At 42.2% G+C, this 19,128-nt stretch overlaps 1 protein-coding gene across 2 annotated transcripts in view; it reads right to left on the bottom strand.

Annotated features, from left to right (window-relative positions):
- The window catches only part of fras1 (Fraser extracellular matrix complex subunit 1), a 518,669-nt gene extending 499,904 nt beyond the window's left edge, over positions 1-18,765 (bottom strand). For both annotated transcript variants that reach the window (XM_033023871.1, XM_033023878.1), the window contains exons 1-2: positions 17,863-18,765; positions 8,662-8,693 (exon numbers count right to left, since the gene is read on the bottom strand). In XM_033023871.1, the coding sequence (XP_032879762.1) occupies positions 8,662-8,693; positions 17,863-17,935 (105 nt within the window). In that variant the 5' untranslated portion in view covers positions 17,936-18,765. The remainder of the gene's footprint in view (positions 1-8,661; positions 8,694-17,862) is intronic.
- Between the last annotated feature and the right edge of the window lie 363 nt (positions 18,766-19,128).

The raw sequence follows: 19,128 nt of genomic DNA, 5'->3' as shown, positions 1-19,128 counted from the left end.
TGGCTGATCATCCACATTCAGTACCCCGTTCCTGCCTTCTCACCATATCCCCTGACTCCGCTATCTTTAGGTGCTCTATCTAACTCTCTCTTGAAAGCATCCAGAGATTTGGCCTCCACTGCCTTCTGAGGCAGAGAATTCCACAGATTCACAACACTCTGTGAAAAAGTTTTTCCTCAAGGCCGTTCTAAATGGTTTACCACTTATTCTTAAACTGTGGCCCCTGGTTCTGGACTCCCCCAACATCGGGAACCGCCACCATTCGAGACCCAACCAAAACATAAGGTATCAATTGATATTCCACCCCTATCCCATCCTTCCCCACATCCCTCCCTTACCTCAGGTCCTCTCCCTCTCCCCCATTTTATAACCCAGACCACAACTCATCCATTGCAGAACAAACAAAGGGATGACCCTTCACTGTTTTATGTGTTGTGGAGTATGGAATTTTTTAGAGGCAGGTTCTTGGAAAAAATATTGTATGTTGTCCCATCATTTACTGCCAAATTAACATGCATTCCCAGCCCCCTTTCCAGATTGACAACTGAACTCGGCTAATTAAAAGGTAAATATACAATACAATACAATACAATACAATATAATACGGTTTTATTCGTCACATAGCCCATAAAGTGCAAGTGAAATGAACATAAATGAAGATTCTTGTAGGTAGAAGCCTTTAGATTTTCCCCATGGAACAAAGGGGGTTTGTAATATAGTACATTCTAAAATTATTTAAACCAAAAAATACAATTGTGGACTTCAAGTGGAAGATATTGAAAGTGTCTTGGAGTCAGTACACTGATCCTTCAGACAAAACTTGAACCATTATTTGGAAAATAACCAAAACATCCATATTTCAATTTTGAGCATTAGACACGGGCAATTAGCATTTGAAAGCTAATGGCATGCACAAAGCACTCTGGAGAAATGGTAAATATTTCTGTGCTAAAGATCAGCACCAGCACTGATGAGAGATCCTAGTTCAGTTCACAAAATGTGGGACTTTTACCATTTTTTCTTTTGAACTTGCAATTGTCCATAAGTCTACAACCCATTAACTCAAAGCACTATTTTTAATTATATTAAATTAGATATAACAATTGCCACAGTCCTTAATTGGTACATGACAATAAGCTGACCTTGAAACTTTGAAACAGTCAAGCCAGGCACCAAACAAGCGAAACCAAGTCATACATATGTTCTCCATTTATTACCTATTAGACTATCTAATATTTATCAGATTGTTAGTTTAATATTCAATCTGTAGTTTATGGCACAACGCCATTAAAATGTTCAGTTCTAAATCATGCTGTTAATTTTAACCTGTATTCTGTCACTTTAGATATAACATCAGCCAAAGTCAGAAAACAATATGGGAGTGAATATTTTTTATTTTTACAGATTTATTCAGGGTGTGGAAGATTATTGTCAGCACACACCAAATTGGACACACTTTGATATTCATTTTCTTACATAAGTTCCAGCTTGCAAAAGAGGCACAATGTTTCCCAGGTCTTACTGGAAACATGATTCCAAACATGATTAATTTAGAAGATGAAGATTACCAATAATGGTTAAATATTCAAGAAGAATATTTTTCAATCTGTTACCATTCAATTCATACATCTGGGCATATGTCAATTATTCAACATAGACACAAAATGCTGGAGTAACTCAGCGGGACAGGCAGCATCTCTGGAGAGTAGGAATGAGTGGCGTTTCGGGTCAAGACCCTTCTTCAGACTACTCAATTACTGAGCACATGAAGTGGGATACCCCTATGATATCACTTTTCCACATCTCGGTAAAAGATTGGCCCCATAGCTTTGTGTATTCCATTGGCAATCCAAGAACACTGAAATGTTCCAATACTTATGCAATAGGATATCAAATCTTCTTTTTAGCTTTTGGGGGAAATTGGCCTCTTAATGGGTTAGATTTTTATGTTAACCTTGTTAACCTCTATTATAATTTGTCTGTGAAACCTGATAATGGTTGGAAGGCTATTCAAATCAGTTATGCTCAAGCCTTATCAGTACGTGGAAATCATAGCCAATTTCCCGTCACTAGTCAAGTCTGCAAACAATCAATGTAAGCCTCACAGGTGAAGCTCGGAATATTGAGCAGCAAAGCTCAATTATAAGCTTTCATCAGGCATCTGAGAGGTTGAACTAGATTTTGTCCCGCATGATAAAAAAAAGTTACTGAACGATCCTGGATTGAACAAAAAAAGTAGAATTTTAGATCAGACCAATTTGCAAATCATTGGCAAGTAAAACAAAGCAAGGTGAAACTGTATTTATATTCAGGAAATCATTGCTTTATGAGCCCTTTTGCCGTATTTTCCTAAATGCTACATAAAAGGCCTGTCCCAACTTGGCCGTCGTTTGTGCTTAATGCAGATGGCGCGCAAAGATTTTGTACATCACAAAATACTGCGACGCCGCGCGTCACTGCCTATGTCATCGCACACCATGCGCGCCTAATAATAATAATAATAATAAATTTTATTTAATGGGCGCCTTTCATACATCTCAAGGACACCTTACATAGTAATCGAAATAAAACATATAATCGGAATAAAACAAGTAATTAAAGACATCACAGTGACACAAATTAAAAACAGAATTCAATCCAAAAACAGAAAATCAAAAACACAGTGTGAAAAGAGAGCAGCGGCAGCCAAAGCGCGCCAGCGTCCACTCTCTCTTCACGGCAGCCATCTTGGACACAGACCTACAGGACTACAATTAGACAAAAAAATCATCCCCCCACAGTGGATAGCACTGTGGAGGAAGGCACAATGTCCAATCCCCACCCCATGTTCACCCCAAAGTCAGGCCTATTGAGGCCACCGCAATTGCCTCTACGGAGGTCCGATGTCCCTGGCCGTTCTCACCGGGTGGTCTTGCCCCGGCGTCGGGAGAGTCCTTTCGGCGGCTGGGCCACTTGGAACGGCCGCTTCCTGGTTGGAGCCCGCGGCTGCCGAAGCCGACAAGGCCGCGCCGGTTTGGCGCTCCCAGGCTCCCAATGAAAAAGTCGGCGCCCGCTCTCCGCACTGCCGCCTTGCCGCCTCTACGCACGCCGTCTCTCCGCACGCCGCCTCTCCGCTCCGCAAACCCGCAGCCCGGAGATGTTGCTCTCGGCGGTCCAGCTCGCCAGAGCTCCAGCGCGGCGACCCAGGCAAGGCATCGCCCGCTCCGCTCCGCTCCAGCGCTCCAATGCTGTGCCGCCACCCAGGCCGAGGTGCTGGGTGGTTCCCGCCAAGAAACGGCGCTCCAAGCCCGCTGGTAGGCCACGAGGACGGGTCGACGGGCAGCCCGGAAAAAAGTCTGCCACACCGACCAGGTAGGGACCTATAAATAAAGTAACACCTACCCCCCCACATTAAAAGACCATATCCCCTACAAACAAAAAAACAGGACTCACTAAAAACTAAAAAAAAACGAATTTAAGACGGACGGCTGCTGGCTAGCAGCCGTTCACCAAGATGGCTCCTCCTCCTCCTGGAATGAACTAATGCGCACTATGCGCATATCACATACGTGTTACGACGCACGCGTCGTTTGTCATGACGCGAAAACGATGTCGCGTAAATTACGCGCAAATGACGGCCAAGTGGGACAGGACCTTAACTTTGTCTTTGATCGGTGTTTGTAAAAGTCCTATACCCTATCCAGGAACATAGTGATGTTACTCAGGTAGTATTCAGAGTTCTAGACTATTGACCAAAGAACATGAATTCAAATCCCACAATGGCAGCTGGTGAATATAATATTATGTAATTAAACAAAACCAGGAATTTAAAGAAAAAAAATAATCTCAGTAATGGCAAACATCAAAGTGCAGGATTACCTTAAAATCCCAGCTGTTTCACTATTGCTCTTCAGTGAAACAAATGTCCTCCATCTGATTGAAAAGCAACTCTAAACCCACAAAATGTGGTTTTCCTTTAAGAACCTCCTCACTTCAGGAGTAACTGGAGATGGATGATAAACATCCATCCAACATATGAATAAAAACTGACCAGACTGCAATTGCAGCTTTTATACTTTGTCAGTCCTCGCTCTGATTTCCTCACAACAACCTGGGATTCATCAAATCTGGACCATGCCACTTCTCTAACCTGAGGATCGCCCGTCTTTTTAAGTGTATCCTCTATACTTTTATTCTATCCACCATTGCTACTGTCTCCTCTATTGCTTTATTGATAGCATCCTCTTTCTGATGAAGACAAATGCAAACTAATAATTCAGTACATCATTCAAGAAAATCACTTTTCATCCACATCTGTTCCTTTGACTCATCTTTTAACAATTATCATATCCTCTTTTTACCCCATTTATTTATTTTAGCTCCCCTTTATTTTCCATAGAACCTGAGTGATTGGGATCTATAGATGGTCAGAGGTTATGGGGAGAAGGCATGGGAATAGGGTTACGAGGGTGATAGATAAGCCATGATTGCATGGCAGAGTAGACATGATGGGCCGAATGACCTAATTCTACTCTATTCCTTATAACGTAAACCAAAAAAGTTGCGTTTTTTCTAGCATTGTAATATAGGAGATATATTTTGTTTACAGCTGAAGTATACCATCAAAATCTGCAAATTCGACTGCACAAAATGTCTTTTATACTCAAACTTTCAAAACAGTACCCAATCCATTTTATTCTCCCAAGGATTGGCTTCAATGGTTGAGGAATTATTATTTTTCTTGACTGCAAAACCTATCATGTTTTCTTGTTTGTTTTGCAAGTAAAATGACTTCTGGTAAATCACACAATAAGGAAAATCATCAATACAATACTTTGAAATCAATATAGATGCTGCTGCACCCGCTGAGTTCCTCCAGCAATTTTGTGTAACTTTGAAATCAATGATTGATTGAAAAAGGGACTTCAGCAACGCTGTGAAGGATTATTATGCCAATATCTATAGGTGAACAAACATGAGAAAAACAACAGTTCACAGCTGTGATATAGTGACACAATGCGCCATCAGTGGTATTCACACTCAGTTGATTCTGGCCTGGTAGCAGCTTAACACAAAGAAATAGGTTCCAACAGCAAAAATTGTGTTAGATATGGAATCAAAATAAAGGTAATTTGCCTTCATTCGAATGGTACGTCTTAATCCCTGTAATCCAGATTCCATAAATATTTCTACAGATTAAGATAATTTTGAAAATATTTCTGTACGATTAAAAGGATGAAGACAGAAGCTACAAAATAGTCAGAAATAGCGTGACTGTTTTGCTGATTTTCATCCAAAAAGGCACTTTCATCTAAGAAAAAACATCCTAATTTCTATCGTGGGCTAACATTAAATCTATGGCAGAAACACCAAACATATTCATACAAAATGATTTAGTTGATTATTTAATGAAGCATTAAACCATTAATGTGCATATTTACAAAGCCAAACATACTTAACAGTTCCTCGGTTGCCAGCACATGGATCTGTATGCCTGACATTATGCCTGTTAGATTTTACTGCTTCTCCAATACAATGTTGTTAGGCTGAAAAAGGGTGCAGAGAAGATTTACGAGCATGTTGCCAGGACTCGAGGGCCTGAGAGAAAGGTGGAGCAGGCTAGCACATGGAGTGAAGGAGGATGAGGGTGACCTTATAGAGGTGTATAAGATGAGAGGAATAGGTAGGGTAAATGCACAGAGTCTTTTACCCTGAGTTGGGAAATCAAGAACTCAAAGACATAGGTTGAAAGTGAGGAGGGAACAATTTAATAGGAACCCAAGTGACAACTTTTTTTGCCCCACACACAAAAGGTTGTAGGTATCTGGAACGAGCTGTCAGATGAAGTAGCTGAGGCAGATACTATCACAACATATAAAAAAAAACATTTGAATGGGTACAAGGATAGGATAGGGTTAGAAGGATATGGGCTAAACACAGGCAGGTGGAACTAATGTCATTTTTCCACGCTGTATGACTCCAATAACCTGACACTAACCTGCAGCTGCCATCTGTCTGCCCACTTTAACCAATCTATCTATTCCCCCTCCGAAACATGATTAACCTGCTCTTTAATTACCACTTTCCTAAATTTCATTTCATCTACAAATTTTGAAATCGTGCTCCTTATGCTCAAATTCGATTTATTTATAGATAATAAATTCGAGCTGGAGTATCAATTCCACTGAAGTTAGAAAAAGCGTATCTCTTCACCATAATTCTCTTATCCCAGTTTGGTAACTATCTTTCGTGCATTATTTTAGCAACAGCTTTCTAGAACTCATTGTTAGTATCTAAGGCAATATTTTCAACTGTCCATGATCTTTCATTAAAATCCAATCAGATGAGTATAATGGGAATTGTTTTAAGAAGTTTATGCTAATCCTAATTTGGCCATACTTAACTGTAAAATGTAATATTTGCACTAATAGTCCCTATTTTTCCCTCATCATTGACACTATCAGTTTTTCCTTCAGATTGTTATCTAGCTTTGCCTGAAAGATATCAGTGCTGTTTGCCTCAATTACTCCATGTGGCAATCTCTATTTTAAAAGTTTTTGAATCCTCTATTTCATGATTTCATTTTATTTTCAGTTTTTTCCTTTTCTATGTCTACAAGATATAATTGGAAAGACCTCCAGAGGATCACTTGCCAATATAGGAGTAAAGAGATGCTGTCTGTTTATCCTTTCCTAAAAACATATTTCTTACATCATCCTTTTAAATGTTTCAGTACCTTCCAAGAGCTGAAAATGTATCAACCAGAAGTACATATACCCACAATAATCCAAGTGTGGTCTAATCAACATTTGGTAATTTTAGAATAATTTCTCTCCTTTATTTCTATCACCACAAAAATTAACCCTTGACCATCTTTGCTTGTTTTTTGCTAACATTGTGACATTTCCTCTGCTCTTAAAACTTTTTTTTTCCAATTTCTCTGGTTTTCAATTGTGATCAGCCCAACTTTTCAGTGAAATCAGTGAACCTGTGTAGAAAATTCAAATATTCTACAAATCAAATTTAGAACACTTCAGACATTTCAGTGACATTTAAAGCTCTGATTGTGCCCATAATGATGCCAAAATCATTAACAGTACATATCATAACATTCAAAGAAATCTTCATCTTCATGATCCCTTGACGAGTGTTTCAGTCATCATTCCTTGACGAGCATTTCCATCGCTAACAAAATGATGAAGGGGCAAGTCTGTGCAATTAAGTATTATTCTTAATCTAACTCTAGTTAACAGCATAATAGAATATTGATTTTTTTTTGCATAAATGTAGCTGCTCAACAAAGAAATTAAACACAAGGCCTGCAATTCAATAAATCAACCAACTGATTTCTTTTTTTTTTTAAGAATTTCATTGGTAGAACACATTTGACAACATGAATCTTAAAAGAGTGTTTAGCTCTTACAACCTCGTCAACTGTATCCGCTGTTCCAGATGATGCCTGGCCCGCTGAGTTACTTCAGCATTTTGTGTCTAACTTCAATTTAAATCAGCATCTGCAGTTCTTTCCGACCCCACTGTTCCAGAAGTCAACTTCTGTACTTCGGCGAGACCAAGCGCAGGCTCAGCGATCGTTTCGCTGAACACATCCGCTCAGTCCGCCTTAACCTACTTGATTGCCTGGTTGCTCAGCACTTTAACTCCCCCTCCCATTCCCGATATGACCTTTCTGTCCTGGGTAAGGAAGGTAAACAAAAAATGCTGGATTAACTCAGCGGGACAGGCTGCATCTTTGGAGAGAAGGAATGGGCGCCGTTACGGATTGAAACATCACCCATTCCTTCTCTCCAGAGATACTGCCTGTCCCGCTGAGTGACTCCAGCATTTTGTATCTACCTTTCTGTCCTGGGCCTCCTCCATTGTCAGAGTGAGGCCCAGCGCAAATTGAAGGAACAGCACCTCATATTTCGCTTGGGTAGCTTACACCCCAGCAATATGAACATTGACTCTTCTAACTTCAAATAGCCCTTGCTTTCCCTCTCTCTCCATCCCCTCCCCAGTTCTCCCACCAGTCTTATTATCTTCGACTACATTCTATCTCCGTCCTGCCCACTCCCTTGCCATCAGTCTGAAGAAGGGTCTCAACACAAAACGTCACCCATTCCTCCTCTCCAGAGATGCTGCCTGTCCTGCTGAGTTACTCCAGCATTTTGTGTCTACCTTAGCTATTACACTATTTACTTCAAGCTAACTTTTTGGAGGATTAAAACATTTAATTTAAATGGAAAAGTTCTTCAATATGCAAGAATGGTGGGTGGAGAGTAACTTAATTTTAAATCAAAGTAAAACCTTCTCTCTTCTTCAACCGAATACGCAATTAGAAAATAATTTTTAGAGCAATAATTGATACGATTTCATTTCACACCTAGTAGTGGTTAACCATACTACTCCTGTATAGCACATATTTAGCATTACAGATGCAGTTTTCATAGCTAGCCATAATAAAGCTCTAGTCATGGTTACATTAATTGCAGTACTTTTAATTATGATCGTTCTCACATCTTTGAGGAGTTTTGTAAATTGAAATCTATACCTTGATGCCAGCAATATTTTCAGTGCTGTTACATCAAACCCTCATATGTCTTCCATGTTTTATCAATGCTGGTCACATACAAATATATTGAATGCAACTCTATGAAAATAGATGATAAAGATTTGACTTACCGCATAAAGTGATCCCTGATGAACGCACACACCTAGAGAATGAAAACAGTCAGATCGTTGAAATTTGTTTCAATAACTGATAAACGTGCTTAATTTTAATTTTGCCTCAGTTATATGGATATCAGAGATCATTGACTCCTTCCCCCGTTTTATTGATGTATTAAATGCGAAGAGAGAACCGACTGAAAATACCTTCCTTTTCAAAGTGTAACTACTCAACCACTGACATAACTTCTGCTCCTCAACTGATTGAATAATCTCAGCCAGGTGATTTAATAGACAACCATTTGTCTCAGTAACCTATCACAGAGAGAGGTTAAAGTTAGATCCCATTCCTAGTTGCCCGTCACTCTTCAAAGTACACGTAGTATAGATGGCCAGTGAACAAAAGATTAGTTATAAAACCCTTATATTCATACACTGATTTAGATGGCTCTTTTAATGAAGTAAAATGAAGGACACGTCACAGGAATACAGTTAGACATAAATTAACACAAAAGCTTTTCACTGTACCTTGGTATATGTGACAATAATAAACTAAACTAAAAAGTATTTTGGAAAAGTTCCCTGCTCTTCTCCCACCCTCCCAATCAGTGTCATGGGGTTCATCACATCTGCTGGAATAGGGCCATGATTTAACAGGACTTTTACTTTATCCTTACAATTATAGCTTCAATAGTTCAGATTTCCCAGAATACTGCCCAGCAACAAGAACCTTGATTTCATGCTCAATTTCCTGTTGTGAATTTTGACTCCAAACCTTCTGCCTCCAAGGTGAGAGTTCAGATCAAAGATGTGAACACCAAGACAGTACAGAAAGGATGACACATACCTTGTGAATGATGCCAAGGCTGCTCAACAAACCTTGTCATCATACCGTAGCAACAAATTATTTGTGTTATAATAACCACAGGAAGTAATTTTTCCAAGTGATAGCCTTCAGTTTTACACATCAGTTTTACATGGGTATGGGTTTGATTATGTTGGCTGCATTTCCAAAACAATGTGAAGTGTGGATGGAATCAATGGTGGGAAGTTTGGTCTGTGTGATGGACTGGGCTACATCTAGATTTCTCCACAACTTCTTGCGGTCTTGGGCAGAGCAGTTCGTAAACTAAGCTCCGATGAAATCCAACAGCACACATTCTAGAAGTTTGTAACAGTTATTGGAGACCTGTTGAGTTTGTTCGGCCTCCTTAGAAAGTAGAGGCATTGGTGTGCCTCATTGGCCGTTGCATCAATATGGTTGGTCCATAATAAATTGCTGGTAATATTAACTGCAAACTTAAAGGTCTCACCCATTTCACTTTGGCACCTTTGATACCGTTTTAAACATCTACTGCACTGTGCTCCATGAAGTTGATGACTAGCTCCTTCATTTTGCTGAAATTGAAAGGTTGTCCTGATAGCATATGACAAAGTTCTCTATCTTCCTCCTGTCCTCCATCTCATCATTGTTCCTGATTCAACCCATCAGTCATCTGCAAACTTGTAGATGGAGTCAGAGGCAAATTTGGTCACACAATTGAGAGCGTATATGAAGTATACTGCAGGGACTGAGAACACATCCATGAGGGTCATTGGTGTTGAGAATTGAGAGGGGTGGCGATTCCTACATCTAAGAGTTTGAATGGGATTATGGTGTTGAAGGTGGAGCTACAGTTGATAAATAGAATTCTAACATAGGAGACTTTATTGTGTAACCTGCCAGTGTTAAGTTTAGGGCCAGGGTGATAGTGTCTGCCGTTGATCTGTTGCAATGGTAAGCAAACTGCAGTTTATCAGGGTTGGCTGGGAGGCTGGGGCTAATGTACCAATCTCTCACAGATCTTCATAATGGTGGATGTCAGAGCCTTCTTGAAGCAGGTAGGGACCTCAGATGAGGTAGGGAGGAGTTAGATTACACCAGCATTCAAAGTAATGTGGAGATACAAGGAACTGCAGGTGCTGGGACCTTGAGCAAAACCCAAAACACAAAGTGCTGAAGAACTCAGTGGCTCAGGCAGCATCTGTGAAGGGAAAGGACTGGTGACGTTTCAGGTCAGAACCTATGTTCACACTGATGGAACCTCAACTGCCCACTCCCTCTACAGATACTGCCCAACCAGCGTAGTTCTTCTTGCACGTTGCATTTTTATCCAAAGTTCTATGCCATGTTTTACTGAAACATAGAAGTAGAATGATGCAAGAAGAAAAATTGCAGAATGCAGAGGTAATTGTGTCTGAACTGCAAACTTACAAAGGAAGATGAATACCTGTGTACTTTATTAATAGAGTTCTGACCCCAAACACATTGGGACAATAATTGCACAGTGTACTGGTATGAAAATTACTGTGTACTGGCATTAAAGATTAATCACAAAATCCTTGAAGAAATGCTACTCGCTAAATTATTTAAAGTTTAAATATTTGTAACCTTGTTATATGCAATTTAGAATAGACATAGGAAAAATACCAACATGATTTTAAGTAATCTTTCAAATTTAGAAATTTTGAGAGTATAGGAATTGGTTAAAATATTATTTTTTCACGATAATCCATTATCATAGATCAACAATGCAATATTCCATAAATATCCCTTCCCATTATCCCGCAGGTTAAAACTACATCACAAGGCCCACAGGAGAAAAGCAAATTCCTGGTTGTAGGACTAAATGTAGTTGTGTATGTACTTGAGCTCCACTTTCCCATGAAGAAAATTGAATTGAACCTCAGAAATACAGTAAAACAGACATGGGCAACAATACCCTTTATTTAGCAGATGCAACCCAGGAAAAATATGAAGATCAAGTTACAGGAAAAAGCTAGAATGTGAATAATTTGCCAATGCAAGCAGGAGATATAAAACCTTTCATCTCTTTTTTTTTTGCAAACCCCTCATTTCCAATGCCATCACACCCTTTCCGAACATCCCACACAAGCCCTTTATCCTCGCCTCCCTCATGCTTAATTGTCACTTTGTTACCCTCCGCTTTCCATCACTCCCACCTGTTTAATGCCAGGCAAATGATAATCAGCAGAAACAACATTCTATTCAACTTCCCTCAAAAGGTCACTATTTTTACAATGCAACTGCTTTGAATTACAAAAACACAATTGTACTTATATGCATGTGTGTGTGTGTGCATCTACATGTGTGTATGTACAGTATATATGCATATATACATACACATAACAGAATTAGATTTTATATAAATATAGACTAAGTGCGACCCGTTGTGTCCCTGTCACACGGGAGGCCCCCAACACAACCCATTCCCCAATGTAATATTCCACCACTCACCCATTCCCCCAACCCAACCCGATCCCCCATAGCATTATTGCACCACTCAGTCATAACCCCCAACTGTGCAGGCACAGCTCATTTCCCCTCATCCCCCAGCACTCCCTCCCCCACCCTCTTCTTTCCCCTCTCCTCCTCCCATCCCCAATCCCCCCCTCACCTCTCCCTCCCTCTCCTTTCCCCTACCCTCAGTCAGTCCCTCCCTCCATAACTCCTCTCCCTCCCTACCCCTCTATCCCCCACTTCTCACCCCCCCCAATCCCCGCCACTATCTCTCCTGACCTCCCCCACTTCCCTCCTCTCCCCCATTCCTCTCCCTCTGTTCCCCCTCCTCCCCCACTTTCCACCTCTCCCTCCCCACCCCTTCCTCTCCCTCAATTCCCAACTCTCCCTCCTCACCTCCCAAGGATCAATCCCCACTCCTCCTCCCCTCCCTCACCTCTCCCTCCCTCTCCTTTCCCCTACCCTCAGTCACTCCCTCCCTCCCTCCATAAAAAGCAGCTTCTGCAGTTCCTTCCTCCACAGGTCATTCATTGTTAGCTGTGGTTTAGATCCCGTTGGCTTGACGATTGGATCAATTTGCATTGTGTGTGTGTGCGCGCGCACACGCGTTACTCAAACGCCGCACAAACTGCTCGGCCACCCTGCAACCGGACTCTTCCTCCCTCCGCCAAGTTCGGCTCAGCTGCTGCTTGGCCCGTCCCCATCCCGTCCGACCGCCCGCTGCTGCCGATCAGCCCGTCTCCGCCCTGCCCGCATGCTCACTGCTGACGCTTGGCTCATTCCCGCCCAGCCCGCCTGCTCACTGCCACCGCTGGGGGGGTGGGGGGTGGAGTCGGTATTCGTCACAGTGGGCACCATGGCTTTCGATGAGCTGGTGGAGAAGATCTTCTCCGAGAAGGCCGCGGGGGTGAGTTACCACCTTATGGTAGCAGTAGAGGAGATGGACCAGGGAGGACGGGTAGACGGGACCGCAATTACCGCAGAGGGCGGGTGGGGGAGAGGGGTGAGTGATGAGGGAGAGAGACGGGACCTGGGCCTCCACTAAACCACCCCCCCCCCCCACCCGCCCCGCGGCCAACGCTGACGTTGGTGGGGAAGACACGTTACTGTGAGGAGGGGAGAGAGGGTTTTGTGAGTGAGGCGGGACAGGCCGCCGCCAGTGGGGCAGGAATGGGCGTCGCCATCCCGGCCATGGCATTGACTGACAGGAGAAGAGACCAATCTGCGTGGCGCTGACTGAAGGAATCTGCGCAGTGCGGTTTTTAAGATTTTTAAAACAGAATAACTTTTACAATTTATCACTGATCGGAACGAAATTCATTGTACTCGCAGCACAGGAGAACGGCGAGCAACCTGGTGGGAAATCGTAGCGCTATCCCGTACCATTTTTCGCACATATAGAAATACCCCGCACACCAGAAGACCACAAGATGAGAGTTTTAGTTATGTATAGATATGTATATTTTAATTGGCTTTAGTGTTTCTACGTCTTTCTTTTCCCTCCCTTCACTCATTCATAACCTTGGTCACAAATGAAAGCCCCGAGAATTGACCTTTAACTTGGAACTGGATACAATTGATTATCCACAAAAAGTGATCTAAGAAATATGATGCGAAGGAAGATAATATTTATAAAAACGAGTAACTCTTTTTCATTCCAGTTGAAAATGTCAAGCGTGTGTGTGTGTGTGTGTGTGTGTGTGTGTGTGTGTGTGTGTGTGTGTGTGTGTGTGCACAATGTTTTGCACTATCTTTTTCATTTTATTGTGTTACAGAATTTTATTTGGAAGTGATGTACAATTTATTTAAGATGCATGTTTTTTGTGTGTTGTCAGAGTCTCACTGTACTTGTGAATACGATGATACCCTCAACTTGACTGTTTCAACATAACAAATATAACCTCAAGAATGCGGAATTCAGCTTTCCTTCAAACAATTTTGAAAACATTCTAAACAAAAGATAGTTATTCAGTTGCATAACACCTTTCAGAACGATTCACTGTCCCAAAACATTTTGCACCCCTAGTTTTACAACCATAAAAGCATACGATCGCCCTTAATATACAGGAAACCAAACTTCACACCACTGGGTGCACATGTAGCAAAGCAAAAATAATTAAGTAACTTATTTTGGTAATGTTGATTAAATATTCACCAAGATAAAAGCAATAACTTCCTTGTTCTTTGACAAAATTGCAATGCTTTTTGTTAACTATCCTCAACCTCAGTTTAACTCCGTTTAGAAGGCATGAGCTTCAGCAGGGCAACAATCTCTTACTTCTGCAGGAGTGTCAGATGATCTGTAGTGTTCAAGCAATGACCCACTGACATACATACTGATTGTGGAGGGAGAGGGAAATAGGTGATGGTGCAGTGATATTATTACTGGGTTAACAATCTAGATATCCAAGAAATCCAGGGCAGAGTCTTGGAGACCTGGTTTCGAATCCCACCACAGCAGAGAGCGCTAAATTTGAATTCTGAAACTAAAGAGAGTAATGAATGTGAAAAACATGGTCAATTGCTGTAAGGCACCAACCGGATCACTACTGCCCTGTCATCTATATCTGGTCTGGCCAACGTTTAACGAGATCCCCTGGTTGACTCTCAAATTCCCTCTGAAATGGCCATGCAAGCCACTCAGTATTAATAAACCCCTACAAAAAGCACAAAACCCAGAACCACCAGTGGCAAAAAACTGCCCTTTCGACGCCACAAAGTCCTCTTTACCAATGTCTGGAGAGCTGCCTCGTGTACTCACCAAGCAACAACCTGACAGTCATATTTATGGTCAATGCCCCAGACAGCTTTATCTCCATCACTGGATGTGTCCTGTTCCACCGGTAGGAGAGAGGTGCAACACTATGGTTGACAGGCAACTGACTGTGTAGTGTTTGCATATGCTCCCTGTGACCTGGTACTCCAATTTCACCCCATCTCACAAGGTTGTGTGAGTTTGTAGATTAATTGGCCTCTGTAAATTGCCTCTAGTGTGAAAGTAGTGAATGCAAAAGGTGATAACATTGAACTATTGTGAACAGGTGATCAATGGTCAGCATGGATTTGGTGGGCTGAAGGCCCCATTTCCATACTGTATCTCTAAAACTAATACTACTCAACATAGATTCTTGACAGTCTGAAGAAGGGTTTCGGCCCGAAACGTTGCCTATTTCCTTTGCTCCATAGATGCTGCTGCACCCGCTGAGTTTCTCCAGCATTTTTGTGTACCTTAAATTCTTGACAGTCGGGTCATCCAAACTCCCCAAAGCCTGTCCACTGTCTACAAGTTCAAGTCAGGAGTGCGATGGACTTCACTACACTTGCCTGGATGAGTGCAGGTACCACAGCACTCAAGCAGAGTGACACAATACAAGACATAGCAGCCAACTTGATATGCAACCCACCCACAACCATTCACTCACTCCACCACCGACGCACAACAGCAACTCACCAAGAATCCTGAGACAGCACCTACTGAACCCAATCACTACCAACAATGACAGCAGGAGCAAAAGCATTAGAACATGACCTCCAAGCAAAAAAAATTCTGACTTGGAAATATATCGCCATTCCTTCACCTATGCTGGTTCAAAGTCCTGAAACTCTCTCTCCTCTCAGTAGTGTGGGTATTCCCACACCTCAAGGACTGCAGCAGATCAAAAAGGCAGCTCACCACCACCTTCTCTAAGAAAAAGTGATCTAGGATCATTAAATGGGAATACGTGTGTGTGTATGTGTGTGTGTGTGCCAGACAGTTTCTACGCTATGTCCCTCATAGCACAATAACATCATCTCCATTCTCCATGTTCCTAAAGAGACCTGGCCAACTCACTGGCAGCCCTGACAATAACTTTCAAAAAAGTAAATTTGAGATTTAAAATCACAGCTCCATCCATAAACTTACTGTTGCCAGTTTCAGATGGCTCAGAATCACCGAGGCCATTTTCATTGTGTATTATTAATTCTCAAAACATTAAACAATGTCACAAGATGCTTCGAAAAATAAAGATTGAGCATCCAAACTAGTGTGCTACTAACTACTAACCTACTAACTATTTTGAACTATAAATCCAATTTACTATACAAGTGGCATATCCTAACTATCATTATAAACATATTAATAAACCTCCACAACATCAATTTTCATTCTTGTCTATTTAAACTAACATATAGGATAACTTTTGAACATATTTATTGGAATCGTGGTAGTGATGGGAGTTTGTGGTGGAGAATCAAGTAAAAAAATCAATCTGTACAAAAATATTTCCATATCAATCTGTGCCATACTGAAAACACGTCGATATTGAAATTTCCACACGATTGAATGGATTTCCAAACAAAGGAAACGCCCCACTGCCCCTCCCATGTTCATTCATTGAAAGTTACCACAGTTACGAGCAATAATAATTTCAATGAACCAATATCAGAACAATACATTTCATGGAAGAAGGGTCTCGACCCGAAACGTCATCCATTCCTTCTCTCCAGAGATGCTGCCTGTCCCGCAGTTACTCCAGTTTATTGTGTCTATCTTCGGTTTAAACCAGCATCTGCAGTTCCTTCTTACACTTAATACATTTCATGCACCTTGCTTAAAATATCGCTCATTTCATTTAGAGTAACTACGTGTACATTTCCAGAGACTTCACTGTGGATCTGCAACGCTCATGACCATTTTACCATTGCAACACACATGCTAATTGCAGTGGAGTTAGGAACAAGTTGTGCGCGCCTTTAACTGGAGCACATATAAAGGTAAAGCGAAGGACTTAAAGTTAGAAAACTGTTACAGTTCAGGAGTAGATGACAAAATATGATTACAATTTCTGCATTAGACCAGCCGCTCTTGGAAAACTAAAGTAAACTACCAACTAAACAAAGCCGGATCTGCACCGAGCGGAGTTCTCGGAGGTTCGCTGGGGTCAGACCGTGCCCCGCGGCCTGGGACGTTTGTCACACAAGGCATGAGAAGTTATTTCTTAAAAAGGGCATGTTTCCTTTTAGTGGCATTGGGGGGTTTTTTGATCGTCCTTTTCAAGTCATATCAAAGTATTATTTCCCAGGGTTTTTTTTACCACGAAGAGAAGCTTAAAATAATACCCACCAAGACGTTCCTTGCAAAACAAAAAAAAAGTGGGGCCCACCAGTTAGTATCAGATTTTGCAGGTCATCGGGCATTGTGCAAATTACACGGCAAATAGACAGTTCAAGTAATCCAAATTCTTGTGATATAATGTGTCCATGCATAGGCATAACTAGTTTGCCCTAAAGAGAAATGTTGCCCTTTTAAGCCAACAAAAAGCCGGCCGCCGATTTATGAATGAGCCGCGACCACAATTCACCCATTTGATTCAGAAAAAATGCAAACAAAATGCAAGTCGACAAGTCAATATCAATAGGAGGGTCGGATGGTTCAAGGAACCCGGTATCTGTAACAGTGTCACAAGTTGGACGATCTCGGTATTCATCTCGATAAATGAATAGATGTAATATGTTGCCACTTATCCTCCCCAGATGTAATGGGTTCTGAAACAAATATACTAATCGTTCATGATTGATATCAAACGAAGGCGCAACGGAGTTTCTAGTAAACTGCCATTTCTCAAAAGTGTACTAATTTGTACAGCTGATTAATAGGATTTTCTTGCCGTTCGGGATGTGTTTAGAAGATTTCCAATGCGCCCGCGTCAACTGCAGTAGAAGTAAACTATCTGACCTGCTTTTCATTTTTACTCTTGGTTACTGTTGGGCTGGTTACTAAAATTAACATTAATCCAAATGATCGAATGCCTGCTTGAACATAAATCTTCGCCCAGTGCACAATCAATAATAGTAGGACGGGTTTGACTATAAATTTGCTGGAAACACAATGTCAATTACAGCACTTAATAAACTTGAATATTGCGTGTACCAACCTTCAGTCTGCTGCAGCAAGGTGACTAACCCAATCAACACAGCAGCAGTAACCCACGGGCTCAAGTCATTCATGATGGTGATCCGGTTAAAATAAAATCTCCCTGGGTTGGTATTATCTTCGTTTCAGTTTAAAGCCGACAGACGGCCGTCTCCAACAAAAAACATCCCACAGATCCACGGATCGCTGAAGTTAACGCATCAGAGACAGGGATGAGATCGCAGAAATAAATCAATGACTTTTTGAGAGCACTTGCAAGTTGCGTCGGAGCCAAATGTTTATATGTGGCTGCAAGTGCGGGTTCTGGTCTATCCAGGGTTTTTTTTTCCTCCCTCCCAGCACGTAGTGGAGGGGGGCGGGAGAAGGAGCTGAGCCGCACCAGGAGCGACCGGTTCATGCAGCACAGGACTCGGCGCGGTGTCGGACGTCCTCCCCGAGTGGCTGGTTGCAAGCAGATCTCATGTACAGGCGGAGGTTTGCCTCCCAGGCCAGCTGCCGAGGGGATAGGAAGAGTCTGCAAGGACAGAGGGAGGCGGGGATGTGTGCAATTTGGGGGAGGGGTGGGGTGTGGAGGGCAACACTGGTTCTCAAATCAGAAACTTACTTTAGGAGCATTACTCCCATGCAAGATATTCCCTGCGCTTCGGAAGCGAAATCTTTCGCAGATAAGCAATTGTCCTGAAGTAACCAAGCAAGGAAAATAAATGTATTGTGAACTGTGCGTGTCTTGATAAGTCAATCCTGTTTTAAGTGACCAGAACAACTGTTCAAGTGGTCTTTCTCTCAAAAGATCAGGGGTCGCTGCGAGGAAAGCGGGAGTTTTGCCTTCCTGCAGATCCACGCGTTCTCACTGCGAGAGAGTAAACCACTTGAGGTGGGTTGTAGCTAGGCGGGATGAGGGGGAGAGAGAGGAAGGACGAGTTGGAAGTGCTGGAGTTGTGGTGAAAGCCCGCAGTCAAGTTGGCGGCGAGCCGGGCCGCCCCGGGCCGGGATTCCACCGCATCACGTGCCGCTGAAACCCGAGCCCCGGCTCCGACCCGCGGCAGCTTCGCTTCACTCACTCACTCCTCCTGTTCTGCCACAGCACCGACTACTAGGAACCACGCGAAGCAACGGGAAGAAACGCACTTGTTTACTCTTCCCTTTAGCTAGGGATGGGAGGAAGGTGAATTATTCCCCCTATTTGCTATTGCAAGAAAGTCGGTGTTTCAAGTAACAGCACGTTTTATTCCTGCAACCGATGGCGCCCTCCTCTGTAATTACTAGG

This window comes from Amblyraja radiata, chromosome 1 (genome assembly GCF_010909765.2).
Source record: "Amblyraja radiata isolate CabotCenter1 chromosome 1, sAmbRad1.1.pri, whole genome shotgun sequence".
In the NCBI taxonomy this organism is placed as follows: domain Eukaryota; kingdom Metazoa; phylum Chordata; class Chondrichthyes; order Rajiformes; family Rajidae; genus Amblyraja; species Amblyraja radiata.
This window is presented reverse-complemented; position numbering and strand designations above follow the sequence as displayed.